The following is a 26,060-nucleotide window of genomic DNA, read 5'->3' as shown; positions in this document are numbered from 1 at the left end:
GCCATGGCCTGTTCCCCTTTCTTTCAGTGAGACCTGGGTGTGGGATGCTAGGAACTGTTCAGTGGAGAATGCCATCACAGCCATGGACACAGCCAGGAAGGGAGGCATGGTGGGGATGGGGCAGGGCCAGCTTTCTAGTGTGGACGGCCTGGGACGGGCCTTAGCTGGCCCTGGACAGCGGCTATGGCAGCCGTCTGTGGCCTGAGGGTGCCAGACTGCCCCATCCTGGGCTGTGGCCCAACATGAGCCAGGCCTTCCACACTCACTTGGCCTGTTTTAATGGACATGAAAAATAGAGCAAGGGCAGCGTTAGAGAAGGAAACAAATGTGTGCAGGACCGCGGGCGTCTGAACTCATCCTGCTGTAAAATATGGAAACAGAAAGGGCAGACACGCTTGTTCCCAGGACACTGCCACTTCCTTTAATACAGCGGTGCCTCCACGCCCCGCGTCCGATGCAGTGTTACACGTGTGTGTCGCTCAAACATCCATCCTACTGCACACACTCAGTTTCGGCCAGCAGGCGGGGAGCCCGAGGTAGCTCCCGCTCCCTTGAGCCAGGCCCCTGCCAGACCTGAGCTCCCTCCCAAGCCTGGCTTCCCCAACCGGTGGCCTTCGTGGGCCAGAAGCCATTCCTTCACGGCCAGTCCTCCGGAGTAGTTGCCCACGGCTCCGCTGCTGCAGACCACTCTGTGGCACGGGATGAGGATGGGGACCTGGAAGACAGGGGGGCAGCCACCGTCAGTCAGGGATCTGGACAATGAGGTCTTTGGGGTCAAGGCCAAGGCCCTGACGGACAGGAGTCCTGGGCCCACCAAGCAGGGGCCCGCGCCGGGGGCAGGCTGTTGGCATGGGTGGGCGTCAGCTATGTCTCAGCATGGACTCCCCCTCCCCTGAGGCCCTTGAGTCCCTGGGGGTCTCGGCACGGGCTGGGGGAGGGACGAGTGTCCTGAGGTGACATGGGGCATCCTCAGAGAATCGCTTTAGGCCACGATTTGGGAGGAGAAAACTTAATTTCATCCGGTGAGTAATTTACAACGTTCGCTTACAAAACTGAAAACTACGTTTCCGAGTTCTGGTGGTATGTGACGCTCTCAAAAACTCCCCAGGTACCACGCAGGCATCACAGGACGCATCAGAGAAGACCATACCTGCACGGGCCCCTCCAGCCCATGGCCGGCCAACTGTGGCTGTGGGCGCACGCAGCCCACCACCTGCTTTTGTAAATGAAGCTTTACTGGAACGCAGCCATGCCTTTTTCTCCATACTGGCTGTGGCTGCTTTGCCAAGCCTAACATATTTACTCTCTGGCCCTTGACAGGAGGACTTGGCCAACCCCTGCCTCATGCTGTGCCCAGGAGTGGGGATGTGTCTCCCTCCGTAGTCTCGAGGTGCCTGTAGGGGTCTGAGAAGCTCCCTGGTCACCCCCACTGGGGGCAGGGCACGCTCAGCTCCTCCACTGGGTCCCAGCAGGTACCCAGACCCAGTACCCCTCCCTGCCCTCAGCCCTCCCACCGGCTGCTGCAGCCTCCCAACTCAGGAGCTCAGGGAGACAGAGCTGTCGTCCAGCCGTTCACCCGAGAGTGACGCTGAGCACACATCTGTCTTAAACTAGCAGAGGGGCTTCAAAAAGCAAGCTTGCATCACAGGGAAAACCACCCCCACCCAACCAAAGAGGAAGCAGTGACTGTCCCAAGGGCTCCACCCAGGGACCCAAGGCAGCGACGGCTCTCAAGGTGCCATCTGCACATTCACCCAAACTCACCCACTGCTCAAAATGCTGCCATCCTCATCCCGCACATGAGGCCAGGGCTGGCACCACCTTGAAAGGGTGAGGGCATGGCTCCAGAGAGCTCCAAGCTGCAGGTGGTACCTCCCACGTGACTCCCACGCCCCCAGGCACAGGGCTCTGGCGGCAGCATTCTGGGGCCTCCGGCAATGCCCAACCCGTTATTTCCTAGCCTGGAGCCCGCACGATCCGGATCTGTGGCTGACCTAAACTCAGGATGCCCTGTGCTGATAGGGGCTGATCCAGAGTGAGGACCACAACCACACAGCCATACACAGGCCCCGGATCCTGCCTACCAACTGCTTCTTTATGGCCAGTCCCACCAGGGGAAGGGAATCCGTTCCCTCCAGAGGGGCAGGCGCCTCCTTCAGTGCAGTCCTCAGGGAGACTCTGCCTTGGTCCTTTGGCGTTGCCCGAGCTGTGTAGACAGGAGGAGCTCCATGGGTCCACTGTCCGGCTGAAGCTCTGAGAGCCACCTGTGGTGGGTGGGGGCAGGTGCTGTGGCCCCTGCCTCTGGTTTCCATGTGGGTGCTGGCCTCCTCCACTCTCACACCCACAAGGGAGAATGAGTCACTGACCACCGACAAGGGAGGAAGAGAGGGGTATGCCCAGCTTAGCACTGTTAGGGCTCCTGCAGGTGACCTGCCTGCCCCAGGGTTCGGGGCGCCCTGATCTCTTCTGAGATGGTCAGCCCCTGCCTTGGCTGGGGAGGCCTGAGCTTAGCCAGAGGGGATAGTGATGGCGAATGTAATTCTTGTGGGAATTACTGGGAAGCCACCATGGCCATGCCACCGGCCCCCCACCCCCTGCCTTCAATCTCGCTTTTACCCTAATAAAGCTAAAATCTTGAGGTCTGCTATCCATTTCTCAGTTGGCTCAGAAAGGTGAAAGACAGGGCAGTAACATATGGGCATCCCTCTGGTTGTCCCCCTCTGCCTGGGCAGACAGGGATGGCCACACAGCCTGCATGGCCACCGCAGGGGACTCTGGGGGCTCTGGGGGCTCCAGGGCCATTTGCTTAAGCTTCCCAACAAGCGGTTACCGTGAAGATCTGCTCCAGAATGGCCTCCCAGGAGCATGTGGGGAGTCTTGCACAGATTTCTAAAGAAAGAATTGGCTGGAGAGCCTCCCAGGCAACAGCCTTCATCCCTAAGTAGCTCCTGGCGCCTGGGGAGCAGGTGTATGGGTGGGCAGCCACTAAGGGGCCAGGACATCTCGGGGGACGTGTGGGGGGACATGCCTCATCATCGTGCAAAGCATCACAGTGGCTGCTCCGTGAAGAAGGTAAACTGCCAATGAGCACGACCACAGGAGCCAGGGCAGGCTCCAGAAGAATGGGGAAGGGCACCAAGCTCGCTCTGGAAGGTTCTCGGCTGGCACGACACGTGGAAGGCACATGGGAGATGCCTAACGATCGCTTACTGCCTGGCCCCCCTTCCTCCCTTCCTCCTGAGCTGGAGGGCAGCCCATTCATCCCCACACCCTAGATGGCCCAGACACGGATGCTGCAGACCCGGGACCTCTCCCCGGGCCCTCACACATGGCTGCCCTGCTCCCAGCTTCCTGCCCTGATGAGAACAAACAGCCATTCCTGCAGGATCCCAAGGTTGGGGCATGTCCAGGCTACCCCCGGGTATCACTCCGGGTACCCCCGGGTATCACTCCGACTCCACTCTTCTTTTTCTCTCCAGCTGAGCGTATCCCCAGCTCAACAGAGAAATGATTTCTGCCCATGCCCAGCTTCCCCACGCTCCACCCTCCAAAGCCAGTGAACTGGACAAAGCAACCAGCTACTGGTCAGGTGAGCTTTTAGAGGAAGCAGCTGGGGGCGTGTGCCCAGCGTCTCCAAGCTCTATTTCTTGGACACCTCTGCTTCCTGGGGAGGTGATTCCTACTTTTGCATCCCCTGAGGCTTTTGGCGCAGGCAGCTTGTGTCACTGCCACACAGGCACCTGCCACAGATTTCACCTGGTGGGTGTGGCCCTCTGTGGGGCCCAGCTACACACGTCCCAGAGGGAGGTGGGGGAAGCCCCAGCCACAGCCCCCCTTGGAAAAGGTGCTTAAGCCCCTGGGAGCGGGTGTGCCCATGCCTGATGCTGCTGCATCTTCGACCCCATCTATGGCCCCCATCACCCCCGCCAGGCCCCACCAGGCCTGTCTCAGCCTCCGGCCGAATGGAGTCTTGTGCGCAAGTTCATAAAGCTGTTAAGTGGCAAAGAAGGGGCTCTAACCACTGTCCTGCATGGCTCCACGCACCACACTTCTCCTCCTTGACGTGGACTGTTGAGGTGGGACCTTGTGGGGTGACAGCTGGTGCCAGCAGATGACATGGCTGCAAGGTGGGACTCTGGCTTCCGGCACATCACACAGCTCATCCTGATTTGACAATGAGTTTGGTAACGTGCACCAATGACGCAGTCTAAGAGGCTTCTGACGACTATGACATGGGAACATGCAGGTGGCGGAGGGCTGACTGTTTTTAACGTTGAGTTTACTAGAGTGAGGTGTGGTAACTGCCAAGTTCTGGAACAGCTGAGAATCCCAGTCTTCCAGAAGGAGTCACAGGAAATCTCCAGGATGGAATATTTACCCTGATTGATGATTTTTATCAAATACAACAGTCCCATTAATAATTGCTGTGAGGGCATTATTAGATAATACACAATTCACGTTTTTGACTGATAAAGAGGTAGGCATTTAATTCAATCTAGTTTTATAAACATTTAGGCACCAATTCAATTTTCCCACCTAATAGCAGATTTCACAGCAGAGCTTCGGTTTTTCTTCTCTCCCTCTCAATGAGCTATGAAATTATAAAAATGAGTAAAATAAACATGTCTCCCTCTCCCTCTTCCTGTACATCAATGCAGAGGCCAGGACAGACGGCACGGAATAACAATGACCCCGACAGCTGTGACCGGTCCTCACCTTAGCATGCTGTGATGGGGAAGAGGTGACTTACCAAATAGGCACTATTTTTACCGTTAGAAATAGGGAACGCTGCTTCTGTTTCTGTGAATTTTGGTGGCAGGTTTCAGACTATTAAGATAATGAAACCTGCTGAAATTTATTGGGGCCCTAAGGACATTTTCAAAGGATCCGTACCCTCTATGCCCTCTCCTTTAAAGCATGTGCTGCATAAAATGTAATTTTTATCAATAACCAAGAAGCTCATAATATCACAGCTGCATTGAAATCTTCATGCTGTGAAATCTAATTCATCCAATACGCGAATCCATCACTTATGCAGCCCCTTTCTCAAACGCTATAAAACTTCCAAACCCATAGATTTGTTTCCAACAAAAATAACATGAAGGGGCCTTTCAGTCAATGATGGAATCCCTCTGATTCTGGTACCGGCTGAATATTTTTTCCAACTTCGCCTTTGTTCTTCTGGGCAGCAGCCCACAAGGGAAAGAGCTTGTTTTCACTCGCAGCCTCATCAATACCTAAATCCTGGTGAACAAGTGACACCGAGAAGCTGTAATCAATAGCTCCCTGTGCGTTTTTTTCTTCTGGTCAAATGGTTCAGCTCCACTGACAACCCTGACACTTAGAACATGATGCTAAGTCTTTATCAGCAGCCATCTGGGTGACGGGCAGAACAAGCCTCGGGGGGTCATTAACGCTCATGGCAATCCGTGAATAAACTAACTCCTCAGGAATGCATTTGTTTAGAAAAAGGTGGGGAGACTCTCTGTGCAATGTATCGATTGCCTTTGAACTGCATTTAGCAAATTCTGTCTGAGGATGAAGAGGAAGGGTGCTTTGTGGAGGGGGTGGGTCGTGAGGAGTTTTCTACTCAATATACTGGGAAACTGACCATCCTCTCCCGCTGAGTTGGGGAGACAGCCTTCCAGGAATGCTGACCAACCACTTTACACTGGCTGGTGAGTCCTTCCTGGAAGATTCTGGAGAAATCAAGCTCCTAGGATAGAGGAAAGCTCCGCATGGCAAAAGCCATCCCTTACTCCGGTTGGGGAAGAGAAACCCATGCCGACAGCAAATGCAGTAATATGAAGCAGCACGTGCTCCTGTTTATTGCAAGCCACCTAAGGAATTAATGCACAATGAGCTTTATGACTGTTTTCTAACATTCCAAGTCCATTTTTCACTCTCCTCCTTTAAATGCACAATCACTCTATTCAGCCTGAATATAAGGGATGTTTTCAATGAGCGAGTCTCAGCGACGCACCGTCTGGGCTGGAGTGGATGTGCGCAGCCTTCCGGCTGGGACACTGCTGTCAGCGCCAAAGGGAAACATTCCTGAGGACACTGACAGCAGCCATGGCTCACTGCTGGCCAGCGCCCTTCCTCTCGCAAGTCCCTGGGTCACCTTTTCATCCTCCTAGCCCATTCTAATGAGGTTTCTAATGGGAACTTGGGAGGCTGTCAAGCTGAACCATAGTAAACTACGTAGCTGAAGGCTTCTTGCAGGAATATCTCTGGCATATCTGTGCTATAATTTGAGGCGTCTGTGGGTACCGTAGCCGCAGGTCCTGCTGCAGCCCCCTCCTCAGGTTGAAGGTCACTGCACACGGTGGAGCCCACAGAAAGGCCACGGGAGGCCACCACCGCCTGGCTGCCCTCGGCACAGGAGGCATGTGGATGCCGAGAAGGGCGAGACTTGGTGCCTGTAGAACCCTCCTGACTGATGCTGTGCTCACCTCCAGTCTTGGCTTTGCCATGGGACAGGGTGCCGATGTGCGGACTTTACAGACATTAGGGTTTTACACCCCATGTGATACTACTTTATACATTTCAGTGACTGAGGCCATACTGGAACAGAGACACTCATAGAGATTAATAGCAGGAGAAGAGAGTCACGCTGGTTTGCAGAACAATAAATGTCTCCGAATATCGCCACAAGCAGGATTGCTAACCAGCGACGGCATCTCCACTGCAGAGTGAGAAACTGCTGGCATCACGAAAGGCTGGTGGGGGAGGGTGTTGCCATGCTGCACATGTCAGTTAGTGGAGCTTGTCCTTACAGCAAAAGGGGAGCTGCACGTACAAGGGAGCGAGCGGAGTCGGCGCCCGCTGACGGGACCACTCCCATCTTCATGTGTGTGCACGGAGGGAGCAGAATCCACCTCAGTGGGGAGAAGACAAGGACTTACTCTCCTCGGGGGGCACAAAGAGTAGACACTGCCTGAAACAATCACTGCACTGATGCAGGAAGAGGACCCCCAAAACCCCATTCGCATCCACAGTTCTCATGGGCCCTACACGGAGCCACAACACAACAGCATCTGAGCTGCCTTTTCATCAGGTTGAACACCTCAAAATTGACTCACAACTGGGGAGAAGACAGCAGCCTTCCAGAGGGGCATGTAGGTTAAGTTTTATTGGGAAATGTCAAAAACCATCCTCAGAAATGTGATTCGGAAATATCCCCCAACGCGCCGTAAAAATCAGATCCCTACTGCATGGTGCAGATGTTTTATGACAATGTAGCTGAAGACATTGCAATTAATGTGCAACAGGTGCAAAAGGAAGGGCCAACTGCGCCCACCAGCCACTGTCACCAAAACTGAGGACAGGAAGAGATGGAGGAGGTGGGGATGGTGGCTGTCCCTGTGGTATCTCACTCCTGGGATATTTGGGATATTTTAATAGGGTAGAAAGCTCGCCTAGATTAGGGTGTACATTACGACAATGCAATCCACTACAAACCTACCAGAGTTGCTTTTTAAGGACTAACAATGCAGTTTTGTGCAAAAGCCTACATAACTGTCATCTCCTAGAAACGGAGGCTCTGCCCCCAGGCTGCTGCAGCGGGCAGCAGGAGCAGCAGGCTGTGGTGTGAACATGCCAGCCTCTCCCCTGTGAGCAGGGATATAAGTAGTTTTGGAAATAGACAGTAAAGCCACAGCAATTTTTCAAAAAGCGAGGTCTATCTGATTTAGTAATTTCCCATCCCATGATGGAGTGATCATATTTGTGCTCCCTGATCAGATGGTATGCTTCCATCATGCTAGAAACTTTCATAGAGCTTTCGGGAGAAGACACTGCCAACGTGACCACACACCATCACTGGGTGAATATTCCAGGGGCACTCTCGAGGTTGTGTGGGTTCTCCCAACAGGCCACGCAGACGGGGTACCCTTTCTGCCCCCCCCCACACAGGCACATGTGGCCTTGGCCGGGCGCACATGGCATGCTGTGACTTACCACCTCATGCCAGATGGCCCGCAGCCCAGCTGCCAGGCCTGGGTGCTGTGAGATGGGAGAGCAAGGGCACCCACGTGGCCCCCGGGCACCAGAGGCCACGCTGCCCCACCCACGCTGTGTCCCGGTTGGGCCTTGTCCTCTGGGGAGCATGGCCTGAGGCTGCATAGCCTGGGAGCCTCGAGTTTAGTGAAATCTGACTGCAGACGCGTGGGAAGGACAAGGACACAGAAGGGCTCTGGGGAGGGTGCCATCCCTGGTGAGACACGAGGTGCGTGTGGTCCAGGTCCCTCGTCCCATGCTGCAAGGCCTCCTGCCTCGCGTGCTCACGTGTGGTGCTTTAGCTCTTGGGACCCAGGGAGCCCTGGGCCTCAGGGGGAGTGCAGCCCACAGAGAGACGGGGTTGGATGTACACCCTTGCTTGGCCATCCTGCTAGGATGCAGGCACCTCGCAGGTAGACCTTTTTGTCTGTTTTGTTAGCTGCTGTACTCTGGGCACCTAGAAGAGTGTGGGCCATAAAACAGGCACCCAACACTTCCACCTCCTGAGTGAGAGGGTGGGGCCCCCTCTGCCCGCTTGCCACTCCTCCAGGCTCCCTCCTCTCCTGCTCACTGTGACAACCAGGAGCTCATGCAGTGGAGATGTGCTCCCAGGGCGGGGGAGCTTCCAGGAGTCTAGTGCTGGGGTAGCCTCCTTGCCTCTTCTGGAGGCATCTGGCATAATGGTCCCCATCACAGATGTCGCCCCTCTGCCCACCCCAGCAGCACAGCCTGCCTTCCGAGGAAACACGTGGGATCAGATGACACCCTGCCACCTGCACGCACCCGCCACCCACAGCCATGCCCGCGCCATGAGGACTCACAGGATTGCCTCTCATTGCTCCTCCCACTGCTCGCGCGGCTTTGGGGTTGCCTGCCAGGGCTGCTAATTGCTGGTAAGAAATCACTTCTCCGAATTTCACAACCTTCAGCAGCTTCCATAACACCTGTCTGGTGAACGACTCTGAAAGGAAGAATGCAGGATGATGTTATTTGGACACACGGCTTCAGCAGCTCTGATATAAATAGCCACTAGTCCCAAAACAGGAAACGCATCTACACAAATAGAGGTGTTATACTCAATTAAAACACGGCCTCCATGCACTGCTGCCACCATGTCACCAGGCGAGGAGACGCGAGCATGTGGCAGGCCACCATGCAGGCTGGCCCCTTGGAAGGCATCCTTGGAGCTGGCACCGCAGGTTTGCAATTTCTTTCCACCTTCCCGTGTTCCGCGTGGGGTTGCGTGTGCCACTCTTCTAGTGACTGGGCATGTGTAAGTGAGCTCGTGGCTCAATTAATACGCACAGAAGTCCCTGCCTGCCCGCCTACTTGGAAATCTTTTGTACTGCTGGTTAATTTCCAACTTCAACTGGGACAAAGAAGGCAAAAGCAGCCACAGGCCAGGCTGCGATATTATGCTGGCTGTCCACCTCCAGCCGTGTGCAGGATTCCCCCAGCTACTGCTCGGAGTGCCAAACACCACAGTACGCAGGGGCTGGCGGTGACCTTGGCTACAGGCATCTTTAGTGAATAGGGCTGCAAAAATAAAATGACTTGATTCCCATTTTAATTGACTAACCACATGCAACTGCATTTGTGCCGCATCCTGCTGCAGGAATGAGGAGGTGACTGCAGGAGAACATTCTCTCCCTCTGCCTCCAGGTTTCAGAACTGTTACCTGGGAGTGGTGTCGGCGGGAGAGAAACTGGGGCACGCGAAGAAGGCCTGTCTGAATCAGTATCTATTGTCTTTCCAAGGGGGACATGCAGCTCAGGAGCACTGGAGACAGAGCCATGTCCTCCATCGCAGGGGCTCCAGCCCCTCCAGGGGCAGGAGTTTCTGAATAGCAGCAACAAAGGGAAGGCTTCCGCGGGCAGGAACGATGTTCTGAGTGTGTCCACAAGAACACTAATTACACTTGGTGCCAAGCTGGCAAAGTGTGATTTGGTTCTTAAAGGAAACACACCCTTACATGTGTGTTAAATAATAAAAATCACTTCTTAACTGAAGGGAACGATAATCACTTCACTGGGAAAAAAATCTGTTTAGTCTTTATTATAACATTAAGCAAATTAAACATCAGCATAATCCAGGTGATACTAGAAAAGGGTCATCAAAGAAATTAACTTTGTTGTTCATTAATTTACATGGATTAGTAGAGGGCAAAAAGATAGCAAATGTGCTCTAGTTTTTTATGATATAATTTCAAACTGTACACCATTTGTGGCAGGAGGGTGACTTTGGGGTTAATCAGACTGATTTGTCCTTTTAATTGCTTTCTATTCAAAGAAAATTCATTAGATAATGTTCTCTTCAAAATTCATGAATCAATTTAACTGAAGAAACCACATTAACAGCTTTGGGTTCATTAGCACATGCAGTTGTATTACCGGCTGATGGCTGGGGGGGTGGTGGATTTCCCTGGGCAAATGCACTGTGTTTACTGTCATTTCTTCAGAAAACGTTTTGAAATCAAACTGTTAATCATTATTATGGTTGCTGTTGTTGTTATGCCTAACTTTAAAAAAAAGCAAAGCAAAGCAAGGTAGCCTGCTGTTGACTTGGAGGTAAAGAGATTTCGGGGACAGCTGTCTTGGAAAAGAAACAATGAAAGCAGCACGTCAATACCGCAAGAAGCAGAGGCCAATTTCCTGCCTTCCTCGGCGAACACAGAGTTGGTGGTTTTGTTTTCCGTGCTTTCCGTTAGGTGTTCTGGGAGAACGGCCTGGAACTTTACTAAACTTGTAGGAATGAAACGAGGGAGGTGTGTGCAAACTTAACCGGAGCACAGAGCAGTTCCGAGAAACAATGGCACGGTTCCAAGGGCCTCATCTGAGCGCCGGCCTTGAGTGCTGCTCTGACAAATTGCTGCCAAATTACGGTGCACCTTTCTTTCCAAGTGTAAAAGTATCGTATAATAAAACAATTATATGTCCATAGATGAGCACAGAGTTTATCAAACATGTTCAGCTTCATTGTCAGTTTCTCATGGGAAACCATTTCTTAACTGGTCCATACCAGGCAACATAGGAGGAAGTATAGCTCAAACAATGTAGTATTTAGCAATCAGGCACCTGATTTTACAAATGTATCTGAAAACTCTGTTTCACCCTGCAGCGAACGAATGCAGTAATTAGTTGAAGCAGCTCTCAAAGAGCACAGTGCTTCGAACCCTAGCCTGTGCAGAATCACATGGCTGAATGACACCCGTTCTTGAAGAAGGGCAATCCTTGCTGTTAAGCATCATATTCTATAATCGAGTGAAATCCACTCATAGACATTAACTCATGTGGAAAATGGAAGTTCTTGAGGTTGAGGTGACCAACATCAGTCCTCAGTAGCTGGAATAATCACTTCAGGTGGCCCAAAGGGGCAACCATTAAAACAGCAGCCTTCTGGTCCAGGCGCGGTGGCTCACGCCTGTAATCCCAGCACTTTGGGAGGCCGAGGCGGGCGGATCACGAGGTCAGGAGTTCAAGACCATCCTGGCCAATATGGTGAAACCCCATCTCTACTAAAAATAAAAAAATTAGCTGGGCGTGGTGGTGCTCGTCTGCAGTCCCAGCTACTCGGGAGGGTGAGGCAGAAGAATCACTTGAACCCGGGAGGCAGAGGTTGCAGTGAGCTGAGATTGTGCCACTGCGCTCCAGCCTGGGCGACAGAGCGAAACTCCGCCTCAAAAAACAAAAAACAAAACAAAACAAAAACCCAGCAGCCTTCTGTCTTTCACCATGGGCCTCCCCAGAGGGCAGCCCCGAGACCTTGGGGCTCTGTGACACGGCGTCCGAACGTCACATTCTAGATGTTCCTCTCTTACCCCTCCACTTCCCTTGTTTCCTTCCCAAACTCGCCCTTCCGCCTGCCTGTCCTGTGGTGCTGGGTACCTTGGGCTGGGCTTCCGTGGCTGGGGTCAAGGGAGAGGACCTGCATCTTGGAGTCTCTGCATCTGAAGGACCTGGCTATTTTCATTTCGGCTCGGGCAGCTATTTAAATGTGCGCACCGTAACTGCCTCACCCAGAGAAGACTGTTTTCTAAACCCTCTGCCTGCATTGTGCATCCTCCGCCAAGGGTCTGGATGCCCTTTTCTCATGCTGGTCACGGGAGAAATCGTTTTGTGTCACAGACACTGGGTTTTTATGCAAGGTGTTTTCATGCCACACCATGGAGTGGAGCTCAAGGCTCTGAGCAGGCCTGACACCTGAACCTGGACCAACTCAGCCAAACCCAGCTCCAATAAGGAAGACAACACACACCAGAGCACGGCAGGAGGACACAAACCGGGACCAGCCTGGCTCTGCCACCGCTGAGCTCAGACTTATCACTTCCTTGTCCTGGGTGTCCATCTCTCCTCGGTGATAATCTGCTACGAGCCACCTCAGCAAACACACCTGTGCGTCCACTGCACACGGCCAGGCTCAGAGCACAGGCAACAGCAGAGCTGGCCAGGCAGCTGGCCCTCTCTGAGATCAGGGCTCAGACAAGCACTGAGGCTCTCTTTCCTGGGAGGCAGGCCATTGTGCTTCCAAGTTCTTGAGGAGGAGTCTCCTTTCCCTCAACCATCACAGCTCCGTGGGTGGTGACCTGTCAAGGTCCATGTGGCTTCCTGGGGGGAAGGGGCATCCTTCAGCAGCCCAGGCTTTGGGACTTTTCCTTAGCCAGGCTGCAGCTAGCAGGGGCATACTCAGGCCCATACACACAGGTGCTACCTGCCGGGCCATGCTTGCGGAGCATCTCAGTAGCTGTGCTGTGGCCATGGCCAACAAAGAGCAACAGAGAGCAAGAAAGAGCAGGGCCTCAGCTCCTGCAGGACATCCCTGTGCAGCAGCCACTGGCCTGGAAGGGGAATCCCCAGGAGCTGGTGTCCCTGGCACGAGTCACAGCTATTTGACCTAATGCTCCCTGGCCATCAAAAGCAGCCAGAATAAACTAACCTGAAACACAAATGGAGGGAAAGGGGGATTCTGGTTCCAGATAAAATGAAGCAAGCACTCTATACTTGTTTCTTCTACTGAATGTCTTTATAAAACCTGGGCAGAAGGCACAGAGCAGCTACATGAGGGCTGAGAAGAGTCAGTGGTAGTTGGCAGCCTTGGAAAGAAGATAAGAATTTCAAGTACCATGGAAAAGATGAATGGGCTTCCTGGGTTATCCCTCTGTTGTCCTCAGCCCGAACTTACTACAGCCTGAGCCCTGGAGGCAAAGCCTGGCACAGCTGGGGAGCCCCCTAGGGGCTCTAATCCACTTTGAGGAAGGAAAAGCATCACCTGCTGCTAGGGTTTCAATGTGTTCCTGTGTTGGAAACAACTGCCACTGTGACAGTGTTAAGACGTGATTAGGTCATGAGGGCCCCTCCCTCAGGAATGGATGAATGCTGTTACTGCTGGAATTGGTTATCGAGGGACTCTGGCCCCTTTTCTCCTGTCTGGCATGCTTCCTCGCCATGGAATGCCTTCCACCACGGGGTGGCTCTCGGCAGATGCCGGCGTCATGCTCTTGGACTTCTCAGCCTCCAGAACTGTGAGCCCAATAAATTCCTGTTCTTTATCAATTACCTAGATGGCAGTGTTGTTATAGCAGCAGAAAATGGGCTGAGACAACTATGTTCAGGGCAAGTGAGGAATCATCCCTTTTTGGTGTTATCTCTGAGCCCTTGAACCTCAGCTCCTCCCTAAGCAATCCTGTGGTGTGGGGGACAACAGGGGCCGCAGGAGCCCAAAGCAGTGAGGGGGAGATGGTCCCTTTCTGATGGGAAGAGGTGTGCTCCCCCTAAGAGGTGGGCGAAATGTCTTTGCTCTTTACCTCTGTCTTCCTGATGCTTGGACCCAGATTGAGGTTTACTAATAGTAAGAGTTTAGCGGAGTGGGGTAAAGCCCCAGCTGTCTGTCCAGGGGACTGAAGAGGGAGCCCTGAGCACTGAAAAGTGCCAAAAAGATTGTGGAGGAAAAGGAGTTCATGGAAGCAAACCAAAAAGCTGTTGATAGATTTCTGGACTCACCTGTTCGGGTGAGCTGTCTACTTCCCCGCCTATGCACATGTGTATCTGACCCTAAACCACAGACTTTGAGAACTGCTGTAAGAATTAGGCACTGCCAGTTCCCAAACTGGCTGGTGAGTGGTGCACAAAAGAACTGATCTTAAGAGGACGGAAAAGGGTTTGAAAATTGAACAAATATTGAAGGCTGGTCAGAACTTATGAACTAACTAAATCCAACCAGGTTGACTGCCTCCTAAAACAAAAATATCAACATTATCTGTAGGATTTATATAAAACCCAGAGTCTCATAATATTCAAAATGACCAGGATACAATCCAAAATTACCAAGCATGCAAATAATCAGAAAAATAAACTCACCAGGGAAAAAATCAACTCATGCCAAGGCTGAGATGACCCAAAAGTTGAAATCATCTGACAAAAAGTTTAAGAGATCTGGTATAAAAATGCTGCAAGGGAAGACACTCTTGAAACAAACGAAAAACACAAATAGAAGCTATAAAGAATAATAAAGTAGAAAATTTAGTGTTGAAAAATACAATAACCAAAATTAAAAACTGTACTGCATAGGATCAATAGTAGAATGGAGATGCCGAGAAAAGAGTCAATAAAACTGAAGCCAAGTTAACAAAAAATCACCCAAACAACAGAAAGAAAAGTATTTAAAATAGACAAAAAGAGAACACGTGAGACAAGGTCAACAGATCTATTTATGTCACTGGAGTTACAGAAAAAGAGGAAAAAGAGTGTAGGACGGGAAAAAATTCAAAGAAATGATAGCTAAAATTTTGTCAAATTTGAAAAAGATACACAACTGTAGATTTAAGAAGCCCAAAAAACTGCAAACAGGACACATTCAAAGAAATCCATTCCCAGATAAATCATGATCAAACTGCTGAAAGCTTCAGAGAAAGTCTTGAAAGCCACTAGAAACAAACAATGCATTATGTACAAGGAAACAGTCATTTGAATGACTGTGGAATTCTCATCAGAAACTACTGAGTCCAGAGGAAGTAAAACAGCACTTTTGAAGTGCTGAAAGAAAGAAAAAAACCTGACAACTCAGGATTCTATATCCGATGTTTAAGAATCCTTCAGGAATGAAGTTAGAGTTAGAGACATTTGCTGATAAAAAGGAAAATCTAAGGTAATTCATTGCCAGTAGATCTGATCTTTAGAATGGCTAAAGGAAATTCTTCAGAAAAAAGGGAAATGATGGTTATAGTTATCCATATACTTACTCTAAAGAAGCTTGGAACATCAGGAATGCAGGCAGAGTAAGAAAAATGTAAGTATATGGAAAACTATTACAGGCTATTTTCCTCAAGTTTTTCAAGATATGTTTATTAGCCAAAAGCAAAAATTATGACATATGAGATTTTCAATTTATGTAAACATAATGCATGATATTATAACATAATGGGAGAGCTAAAAGGATTTATATAGTCATAAGATTTCTATATTCCACTTAAAAAGGTAAAACAGTGATTCTAATTAGACTGTGAAAGAAAGTATTATAATCCCTAAAACAGTCACTAGAAAAACTATATGAAGAGATATAGTAAAAAACACAACAAATAAAACAAAATACTAAAACAAGTTAAAAATAGCCCAAAAGAGGGAAGAAAAAGGAAAAAAAGAGGGCACAAACAATAAAATGTTAGACCTAAATTCAAACATTAATAATTACATTAAATGTAAATGATCTAACCACACCAAGGAAAAGATAGAGACTGTCACAATAGATTTTTAAAAACATGCACAAGAAAATGCTGTCATAAAGAATTCACTTCAAATGATACCTGTAGGTAGGTTAAAAGTAAACGGATAGAAAAAGATATACCATGCACACACAAATGTAAAAAAAAATTAATACAAGACAAAGCAGACTTAAGAACAAATAAAATTCCCAGAGGGTAAAAAGGAATATTACATAGTGAGAGGGTCAATTCACAAAAACAAATCATCAATTCTAAATGTATATGTGTCTAACAACAGATTTCAAAACTCACGAAAAAATTCAAGGAAAATTAGACAAATCTAGAATTATATGTGGAGACCTAAACACCTCTTTCTCAATAATCAATAGAACTAGGTGACAGAAAATCAGCAAAGATACACAAATAAAAAATATTATCAACCAATTGGATTTAATGGATATTTACAGAACACTCCACCCAATAACAGTAGAATCTATACTCTTTTCAAGTGTGCATAAAACATTGACAAAGATATGCCATATTCTTCTGGGCCATAAACCTTAACACATGCAAAATGACTGCAATCATATAAGTTACATCCTCTGATCATAATGGAATTAGACTAGAAATCGACAAAAACCATAATAGAAAATTCTCCAAACATTTGAACAGTAAACATATCACTTCTAAATAATCAATAGGTCAAAGAGAAAGTCTGAAGGAAAATTAAAAGAGTATACTGAACAGAATGAAACTGAAAATAAAGCATATTAAAATTAATGGGACAAAGCTAAAACAATATTTACAGGAAAATTTATAGTATTAAGTGTCTATATTAAAAAAGAAAGGTCTCAATAATCTAAACTTCCAACTTAAGAAACCAGAAAAAGAAGAGAAAAATAAACTCAAAACAACCAGAAAGGAAATAATAAAGGCAAAGGCGAAAATCAACAAAATTGAAAACAGACAAATGATAAGAGTAAAATCCAAGAAATTAAAAATGAGTTCCATGAAATGATCAATAAAATTTATAAATCTCTAAAAGACTGACAGAAAAGAAGAAACAAATAATCAATATCAGGAATAAAAGAGAAGATATTGCCACAGATCCCACAGATATTAAAGAGATAATAAGGTATTCCTACAAATAATCGTGTACTAAAATCCAACAACTGCGAATAGACCAATGCATCAAAAACTACAAACTACCAAGCTTATCTAAGATGAACCTGAATACTCCTATAATTATTAAAGAAGTTGAATTCATAGCTTACAATCTTCTGAAAAAGAAACCTCTAGGGCCAAGATGATTTTACCAGTGAATTCTATAAAATGTTTTAAAAATAAGATTGATTTGACATAATTTTTTCCAGAGAAAGGAACATTTTCTAAAGTGTTTTATGAGACCAGCATTACTCCACCATCAAAACCAGAAAAAGTCAGAAACCAAAAGCGTACAGTTCAGTATCTCTTATGAACACAGGGTAAAAATCCTCAACAAAATATTGGCAAATCAAATCCAGCAATACATAAAAAGAACAAGACATCAAAATTAAGTGGGGTTTGTCCCAGGAAAGCAAGGCTGAGTCAATATTTGAAAATAAATCTACATCATGAAACTACAGTAATCAAGACAGGGTGGCATTGGTAAAAGAACAGACACAAAGGTCAATGAAACAGGCACACACAGATATACAGTCATTCCTTGTTATCCATTAGGTATTGGTTCCAGGACCCTTCTAGAATACCAAAATCCATGGATGCTTAAGTTCCTGATATAAAATGGCATAGTGTTTGCATATAACCCTTGCACATCCTCCTGTAGACTTTAAATCATCTCTAGATTACTTAGGATATCTAGAACAATGTAAATGCTATGTAAATAGCTGTTATACTGTATTGTTGAGAGGATAATGACAAGGAGAAAAAGTCTGTACACTTTCAGTAAAGATGCAACCATTCTTTCCTTGTTGTTGAACATTTCTTATCTGCAGTTGGTTGAATACATGGATGTGGAACCCATAAATACAAGGGCCAAATTTAGACTTTGACAAAGATCTTTGACAAAAAAAGCAAAAGCAATTCAATGGAGAAAGGACAGTCTTTTAAACAAATGGCCCTGGAACAATTAGACATCACATGAAAAAGAAGTGAATCTAGATACAGACTTTATACCTTTCTCAAAAATGAACTCAAAATGGATCATGGACCTAAATCTAAGAGGGAAAATCATAAACTTTCAGAATATAACACAGGAGAAAATCTAAGCAACCCTAGGTTGGGAGAAGAGTTTTTAGATACAACATGATTCATGAAAGAAAAAAATGAATAAGCTGGACTTTATTAAAATTAAAAACTTCTTTACTACAAAAGATGCTGAGACTCTGAAAATGAGAGGCAGACTAGGAGAAGATATATGTAAGACACATATCTGAAAAAAGACCTGCATCTAAAATATATTATAAAAAGACTCTTAAAATTCAACAAGAAAAAAGTCAAACAACCCAATTAAAAAATGGGCAAGTCTTAACAGACACTTCACCAAAGAATATATATAGGTGACAAATAAGCACAAGGAAAGATATTTAACATAATTTGTCTTTAGGAACTGCAAACTAAAATAATGAATATGATTACGATGGCTTTTAGAATGGCTAAAAATCCAAACACTGACAGTACCAAAAACTGCTGGCAAGGATGTGGAGCGAAAAGGATGCTTAATCATTGCTGATGGGAATGCAAAATGGTAAAGCCACTTTGGAAGACTGTTTTGCAATTTCTTTCAAAGACAGAGTCTTACCATGTGATCTGGTAATTGCACACCTAGGTATTTACTCTACTGATTTGAAAACTGACATCCTCACAAAAACCTGCCTGTGAATGTTTATAGCAGCTTTATTAACACTGCCAAAAGTTGTAAGCAACAAAATGTTGTTCGATAGGTGAACGGATAAACAACTATGGTACATCCATACAATGGAATATTATTCAGTGAAAAAAATGAGCTATCCAGAAGACACGGAGAAAACTAAATGTATACTGCTAAGCAAAGGAAGCCAGCCGAAAAGGCTACATACTGTATGATCCCAACTAGATGACATTCTGGAATAAGCAAAACTATATAGACAGAAAAAAGATAAGTGGTTGCCGGGGCACTTGCAGAAGGAGCGGGGGACTGAATAGGTGGAGCACAGGGGGATTTTTAGGGTGTAAAATTATTCTGCATGTTACTGTAATGGTGAAAACATGATATCATACATCTATCAAAGGCCATAGAAGCTTACAGCACAAAGAGTGAATCTAAGCAATGTATGTAAATTAACAACAACAAAATATTTAGGAGATCAGGGGATCCTGGGAAGAAACACAGACTGTGACAAGAGAATCTGACTGTATTATAAACTTAAAAAGCGTCCTCACTGAATGGGGGAGGAGAGCTGATTTCTCCAAAAGTAACTTGAAAGTGAGTGGAGTCTGTAAGACTAAAGGCAAAAGGAACTGCACATAAATACTGAACTCTAGTTGATAAAGTTGTTTCCCATGAGCACAGGTGTTAAACTTTCTGATACTGTTCTATATGTATACTGGGCTTGAATAATTAAGTAAATGGATGGCAGAAAGTGTGAGCCAGCTTTCTCATTGTGAGTGGGATTTTACAGATAAGTAAGGAGAGGAGGCTAGAAGAATCCATGTGGTAATGGATTAGAGTTGCAGATATCAGTAGGAACTAATGTTTAGCTTAATATAGACACAGATAATTGCATACAGAAATGTTTACAATATATATCTGTCCGTGGGTTAGTATACAGAAAGCTACTTCTGTGGTCTGTCAACTGAGAAGACTTAGAAACAACACCACCCCCATAGCAAGGAGCGAACCTAGTGCCCAGTCCATGGTTTCTCATGCATTTTATAATAAAAGACACCAGACTCCTTCAAGAACTGGCCTTTTCCTCCCTAGGACTGGGACAGGAAATACACAAGATGAGCCTTGAGAATCTTGCAGTATCAGAAAGGACACACTCCAAAATGAAATGAAGCAAAAGAACAAAGACAAACATTCCAGTCAAACCACAATGAGGAGAGTATGACAAAGGGACACAGGAGCAAACTGCACAATCTCCCAAATGGCCAAAACTGGAATAATCTCAGCAACAAAATAAAGTAGTATTGGAAGACAACCCAAAATATCAATATCCCTGAGTCCATACTAACATAAAAAAATGACTGAATACAGAAATAGGTGAGGGAGAAGAACTCTCCCATGCAGAAGCATTCCCAGTAACTTACGTAGATACTCTGTCTTCAAGGAGCGTAACTCCCCATTCCTAAGTGTGTTAAGTACAGCAACTTCTTCGGGACGAGTGCAGTACGCAGGGGAGATGGGGGAAGGTAACTTTATCATGGAGTCACCTGACAAACACCACTACCCAGCCAGGTAATCAAAGTTGACATCAACAATGATAAATGACACTGACAGCATGACTCCTTGATACGATCTCAGGAAAATGACAGCTTACCTATGTGGTTTTTCTCCTCACACACTATAACTCCAGTCAAATCATGAGAAAAGCATAAAACATTCCAAAAGAGGAACATTCTACAAAATAGTTAATCAGTACTCCTTAACACTGTCTAGGCCATCTAAAACTAAGGACCTGTCACAGCCAAGAGGGGCCAAAGGAGCTAGGAATGCAGTATCCAAGGCAGGATCCTGGAATGGAAGAAGGGCAGTAGGTAAAAACTAAGAAAACTTCAAGATCATAGGACATTAGTTAATATTAAGGTACCAACAATGGTTCATGAATCATAACACATGTACCGTACTAATGTAAGATGTCAAGTGTAAATGTCATCATAATAAGAATCAATGGTATAATTTGGGAAAATAGGTGTGCAGTATCAGAGAACCCTACTGATTTTTCAATTTTTCTGTAAATCCGAAACTATTCTAAAAACAAAGGCTATTAAAAACGAACAATAGCTACCATATTAATATCCCAGAAAAACACATAATCTATATCAAGTCAGAAAAAATATTTAATACAATTTAACACCTATTCATGATAAAAGCTCTCAGCAACCTAAGAACAGAAGGTAACATCCTCAATCTGACAACTGTATCTGCAAAAAACCCACAGTTAACATCATACCTAACTGTGCAAAAAAAGCAAGATGAGGAAATAGAAGACAATTGTTTTAGAAAAGAAGAAACAAACTCTCCCTATTTGCAGACAACATAATTGTCTATGGGAAAATACCCAGGAAATAATAGAAAAGTCTTAGAACTAATAAGTGAGTTTAGCAAAGTCACTAGATACAAGGTTACTAAATAAAAATCAATCACCTTTCTATATACCACTGATAATGGCTCCAACCAAATAAAATACTTAGATGTAAATCTAACAATTTGTATATAGGCTCTGTTTGTTGGAAATTACAAAATGCTGAAAAAGTAATCACAAGAATGTCTGAATAACTGAGGAGACATATCATGTTCATGGAAATCTCAATATCATAAAATTTGAATTCTAACAAACTGACCTATAGGTTTATTATCATTCCAATTAAAAAACCCTAGAAGAATTTATTGCAGATAGACATGTTGACTCTAAAATTTAGATGAAAGGGCAAAGGATTGAGACTAGCCAACATATTTTACAAGAGACAAAAAAGGTTAGAGAAATCACACTGACAGGTTTCAAGACTTACTATACATAATAATAATTATGTATTTGCAAAGGGATAAATACCCAGCTTGTTGGAGTATTGATGGAGTTACTGGATGGAGTTACCGGAATAGAAGAGAGATTTCCAAAATAGACCTACTGAAGCACGACCAAATGTTTATTGACAAAGGTGCAAAGGGATTTCAATGAAGAAAGCATATTATTTTCAAAAAGAGGTGCTGGAAAATTGGATATCCATAGGCAAATAGTGAAACGTGATGTAAATCTCATGACTTACTTAAACAAATTAACTCAAAATATATCATAGATTTAAATGTAAAACATTAAACTGAAAAAAAAAAAAGAAAATATATGACAAATCTTCATGACCTGGGGTTAGGCAAACAGTTGTTAGATATGTCCTTCAAATCATGATAAAAAAAAGAGAGAGATAAATTGAACTTCATTAAAAAGGGAAAAAAACTGGTTTGTGAAAAAGTTTGGTCTATGAAAGTCAGGTGTTTTTTTTTTTTTGAGACAGAGTCTCGCTCTGTCCCCTAGGCTGGAGCAAAGTGGTGCGATCTCGGCTCACTGCAAGCTCTGCCTCCCGGGTCCACGCCATTCTCCTGCTTCAGCCTCCTGAGTAGCTGGGACTACAGGCGCCTGCCACCATGCCTGGCTAATTTTTTTTTGTATTTTTTTAGTAGAGACAGGGTTTCACTGTGTTAGCCAGGATGCAGTCGATCTCCTGACCTCATGATCCGCCCCCTTGGCCTCCCAAAGTGCTGGCATTACAGGCATGAGCTTCCGCACCCAGCTGAAAGTCAGTGTTAAGAGAATAAAAGACTAGCTACTACTAGCTAGGAGAAAATATTTGGAAATAAGAAATCCAACAAGAGTCCTATCCTATCTAGAATATATAAAGATTTTTCCAAACTCAACAGTTCCAAACTGAAACTCAACAAACCACCTAACTTAAAAAAAAGGCAAAAGACTTGAATTGACACTTCCCCAAAGAGGATATAAGGAGGGGTCAATAACCACAAAAGAAGATGTTCAACATAACTGGCCATCAGGGAAACGCAAATGAAAACAATGAGATATCATTACATATCTATTAGAATGGCCAAAATAAAAAACAGATCAATGGAGATATACCCACACGGTAGCGTACACTCGGCAAGAAAAATGAATAAGCTGTAGATACATGCAACAACTTGGATGAATCTCAAAGGCATTAACCTGAGTGAAAAAAGCCAGGCTCCAAAGGTTAAATACTGTCTGATTCCATTTATAAGACATTCTCAAAAACACAAAGCCACGGTGTTGGAGAACACGTCGCAGTTGCCGAGAGCTGGAATGGGGGTGGGGAGAGGCCGTGGCTGCCAGGGGGCGGCGTGGGGGTGTCCGGGTGGTGGAACTCCTCTGCACCCTGATTTTGGGGGTGGTTACAGAAACACACACACGCGTTAACATTCACGGGACTGTATACCCCACAAAAAGCCAATTTCACTACATGTTAATTTAAAAAATAAATTAACAAAAAGATGAGGGAAAACACATTTCCAAGTTACCTTCTCTTTAATCAAAGGGAGTTTTCTCCCCAAAGTTCAAGACACTAGGGACCAGTACTTCCTATTTAAAAGGGAATCTAGGTCACATTTTCTGCAAAATCGTTCCCTCTGCGAGTCCCCACCACCTGCCATGCTCTCACAGAAGGCTGTCACCACGGAGGGCTCCTCCACTAGACTCACGGAGGACCAGGCACCTACCTCCCGGGGCTCTATCCCAACACTCAGCACTGTGGGTGACCCAGAGTAGACATCCAGTAAGCGCCTACTGGGTGAAGCAAGGTGGGTGGTGTCAGCATGGAGCCTGGGCACCATCCTTTCCTGGGAGGCTGGAAGACAGTGAAGGGCAGCATCTTCTGTAAACACAACCAGGGCCTACAGATCCCCACCCGGCATCTACTTCAACCTGGCCAAGAGGAACCTGATAAACCTTGCGCACACGGCTGGCGATGTGGCGGGCCAGGAGCTCCTGTGGTCTGTGGTCCCTGTGGAGGCGCACACTGAGAGTGAGCGGGAGGAGGTGCCTGCAGCCCCACTGGCTGGCTCTCCGTGGCACGCAGGAAAGCCATAGGGCCTGTGTGGCCCAGGCCTCTGCAGGCAGCCTTTGCCAGGCCTGTGAGGGCTCAGGCTCAGGTCAGGCATGGGGTTCACAGCAGGGGGAAGGTGCTGCTAGCTGCTTTAGTATGGTCCCTGGAGGAGGTGGGCCCAGCTTCACAGTGCTTGGCCAGCCAGTGGGTGACCTGCAGAAGGAACAGCCCCTGACATCTGGCTTGTGGCTTGCTCACTCCGAAGGCAGGGACACGATGTCACACACTTTCCATGGGGCTGGGCTACCAGGTTAGTTTGGACGTGCTCTGTATGCCATGGAGCTCATAGCCAGCTTGTGCACAGCTGCCCAGGCATGGAGGTGGCCTGGCGCACGCCCACACCAGACCCATCCAATGCCTGGTTTAGAGACTCAGCAGTGGGGTTCTCTGGGCTTGCCAGGAGCCAGACTGAGTCCCAGCGCTCACTGACCCCTAAGCAAGACTCCCCTGGGCCTGGACAACCTGGCCTCTAGGAGGACAGGACACCACCACTGCCTGGTTTTTGGAATGTCTTTGGGGCAAGCTTTCAAACACGTGCTTGAGGAAAGCACAGGCTTTCCTCCTACCCAGCCAGATGCTGTTTTATTCATCATGGAAGCAGAGGCTGTCCTCCTCTGTCCTCACCAGGTCATCCCATCCCAGCCAGGCATGGCCAGCATGAGCGCTGAGGGGCCTCCACAAATAAAAACAAGTACACTGAGGATGGCCCTCCAAAGCTCCAGAGTCAAGCCCAACTGGCCTGGCTGCTTCCGCCATTAGGATGACCATCTGTAGCCAGTCTGGACACAATCTCTTCTTTCCATACGCTTTACACACTATTATATATATGCATATGACACAGCGGCTATGGAATACAATGTGGTTTAAATGAAAACAATGGCATTTGTTTCAGCATGTCAGCTGTGACCTCTATGACCCCACAGGGAACAAGGAAGCAGCTAACATGGAAGAAGACAGTCGCCCCAAAGGTCCAGGAGTGCACCCAACCAACTCACACTACGTGAATTAAATGCACGCACTTGCACTTGAGGATGCCAGACTGGGGCATGGAGGGAGTGAGTGTGCGGACAATGGGCAGGGACAGACTGAGTTGGTGAAACACAGACACCTCTGTCAGAACTGTGGGCCGGTGAGGCCACGATGCCACCAACCAACGCACTGATGCACCTCTGTCCACTGACAGCTGCTGCACCCAACAGGGTTGGCCAACGGAGGGCCACAGAGGACATCTCTGTCTCCTGAAAACGGATGCGTGACAGCGTCTGTGGATGAACAAAGCCCCAATTCAACGTGGGTTTCCAACATGCTATGAGATATGCTGCAAAATATGGTGGCGTTCGCCGGCAAGCACCAGTGGAACCCTCCTGAGTGAGGTGATGGCGAACGAGGTGCCAGAGTGGAAGTGACAGGTGGGCCTGGGTCTTGGATGGGTAGCAGTTTGCTGGGTAGAGATAAAGTGGGTATTCCAGATAGATCAGGAACGACCCACCCCGCTCCACCCAACAGCCCACCATATACCACCCACATAGCGGCCAAGGGGAAATTAGGGAAGACAGTGATTAGGTGGTAGGATTTCAGAGGCTCTTGAATCCAGGCATGGCTCCGTTTTTTATCGTTTACCACCTCTGTGAAGGCTAAGCATCAAGTTGCCATCTTCCGGCCCTGATGACCTGGCTCTGAGCATGGGCAGCTGCAGTGGTGGGGAAGTGCTGAATGCCCCAGCCCTGAAGACCTGGCTCTGAGCACGGGCCACTGCAGTTGTGCGGCACTGCTGAATGCCCCGGCCCTGAGAACCTGGCTCTGAGCATGGGCCGTTGCAGTTGTGAGGCACTGCTGAATGCCCTGGCCCTGATGACCTGGCTCTGAGCATGGGCTGCTATGGTAGTGGGGCACTGCTGAACGCCCCAGCCCTGAGGACCTGGCTCTGAGCATGGGCCGCTGCAGCCGTGGGGCATTGCTGAATGCCCCGGCCCTGAGGACCTGGCTCTGAGCATGGGCTGCTGCGGTCCTGGGGCATTGCTGAACGCCCCGGGTCGCGCACTGAGGTGGGACTCCATCCCAGTGCTCCTTCCAGCCCTGCACACGGTGTGAAGTCATTTTCCTGCGGATGGTGGAGTTACTGGAGATCATAGGCTAAGGGTGAATTCATGACCTCTGGCCCAATAACTTTTAAGAAAAAAGGGAGCTTCTGGCTCCTCCCACACAAGGACCTGCCCCACCCAGTAGGCACATGACCTCCCCAGACAGAACACTGAGAGCAAGTCCTGACACAGGTGCAGCTCAGCGCTCGAGCCAACGATGGGAGGATGCCACACTGGGCAGGTGCCTGGCCATCAGTCCCCTAAGTCCTGCTCTAGCATTTTGGGAGCCAATTTCTACTTCCCCAATCATTATCCTTCCCCCAAAGTCTCCCCAGAGCCCCTCAGTGAGCCCTGACAACCACTTTGCAAAGCTGGCGTTGCGACTCCCATTTAGAAAGGAGCACTAGGCTCAGAGCCACGGCCTGACCTATGGGCTGATCAGGGCTCCGAGCCTCACT

General features: G+C 47.4%; 1 protein-coding gene across 5 annotated transcripts in view; it reads right to left on the bottom strand.

Moving 5' to 3' along the window:
- Window positions 1-395: 395 nt before the first annotated feature.
- The window catches only part of MGMT (O-6-methylguanine-DNA methyltransferase), a 303,731-nt gene continuing 278,066 nt past the window's right edge, over window positions 396-26,060 (bottom strand). For all 5 annotated transcript variants that reach the window (XM_063782276.1, XM_001142341.7, XM_054660006.2 and 2 more), the window contains 2 exons: window positions 8,823-8,962; window positions 396-715 (listed from right to left, as the gene is read on the bottom strand). In XM_063782276.1, coding sequence (XP_063638346.1) covers window positions 506-715; window positions 8,823-8,962 — 350 coding nt within the window. In that variant the 3' untranslated portion in view covers window positions 396-505. The remainder of the gene's footprint in view (window positions 716-8,822; window positions 8,963-26,060) is intronic.

This window comes from Pan troglodytes, chromosome 8 (assembly GCF_028858775.2).
Source record: "Pan troglodytes isolate AG18354 chromosome 8, NHGRI_mPanTro3-v2.0_pri, whole genome shotgun sequence".
In the NCBI taxonomy this organism is placed as follows: Eukaryota; Metazoa; Chordata; class Mammalia; order Primates; family Hominidae; genus Pan; species Pan troglodytes.
The sequence above is the reverse complement of the archived record's forward strand: the minus strand, read 5'-3'. Positions and strand labels throughout refer to the sequence as shown.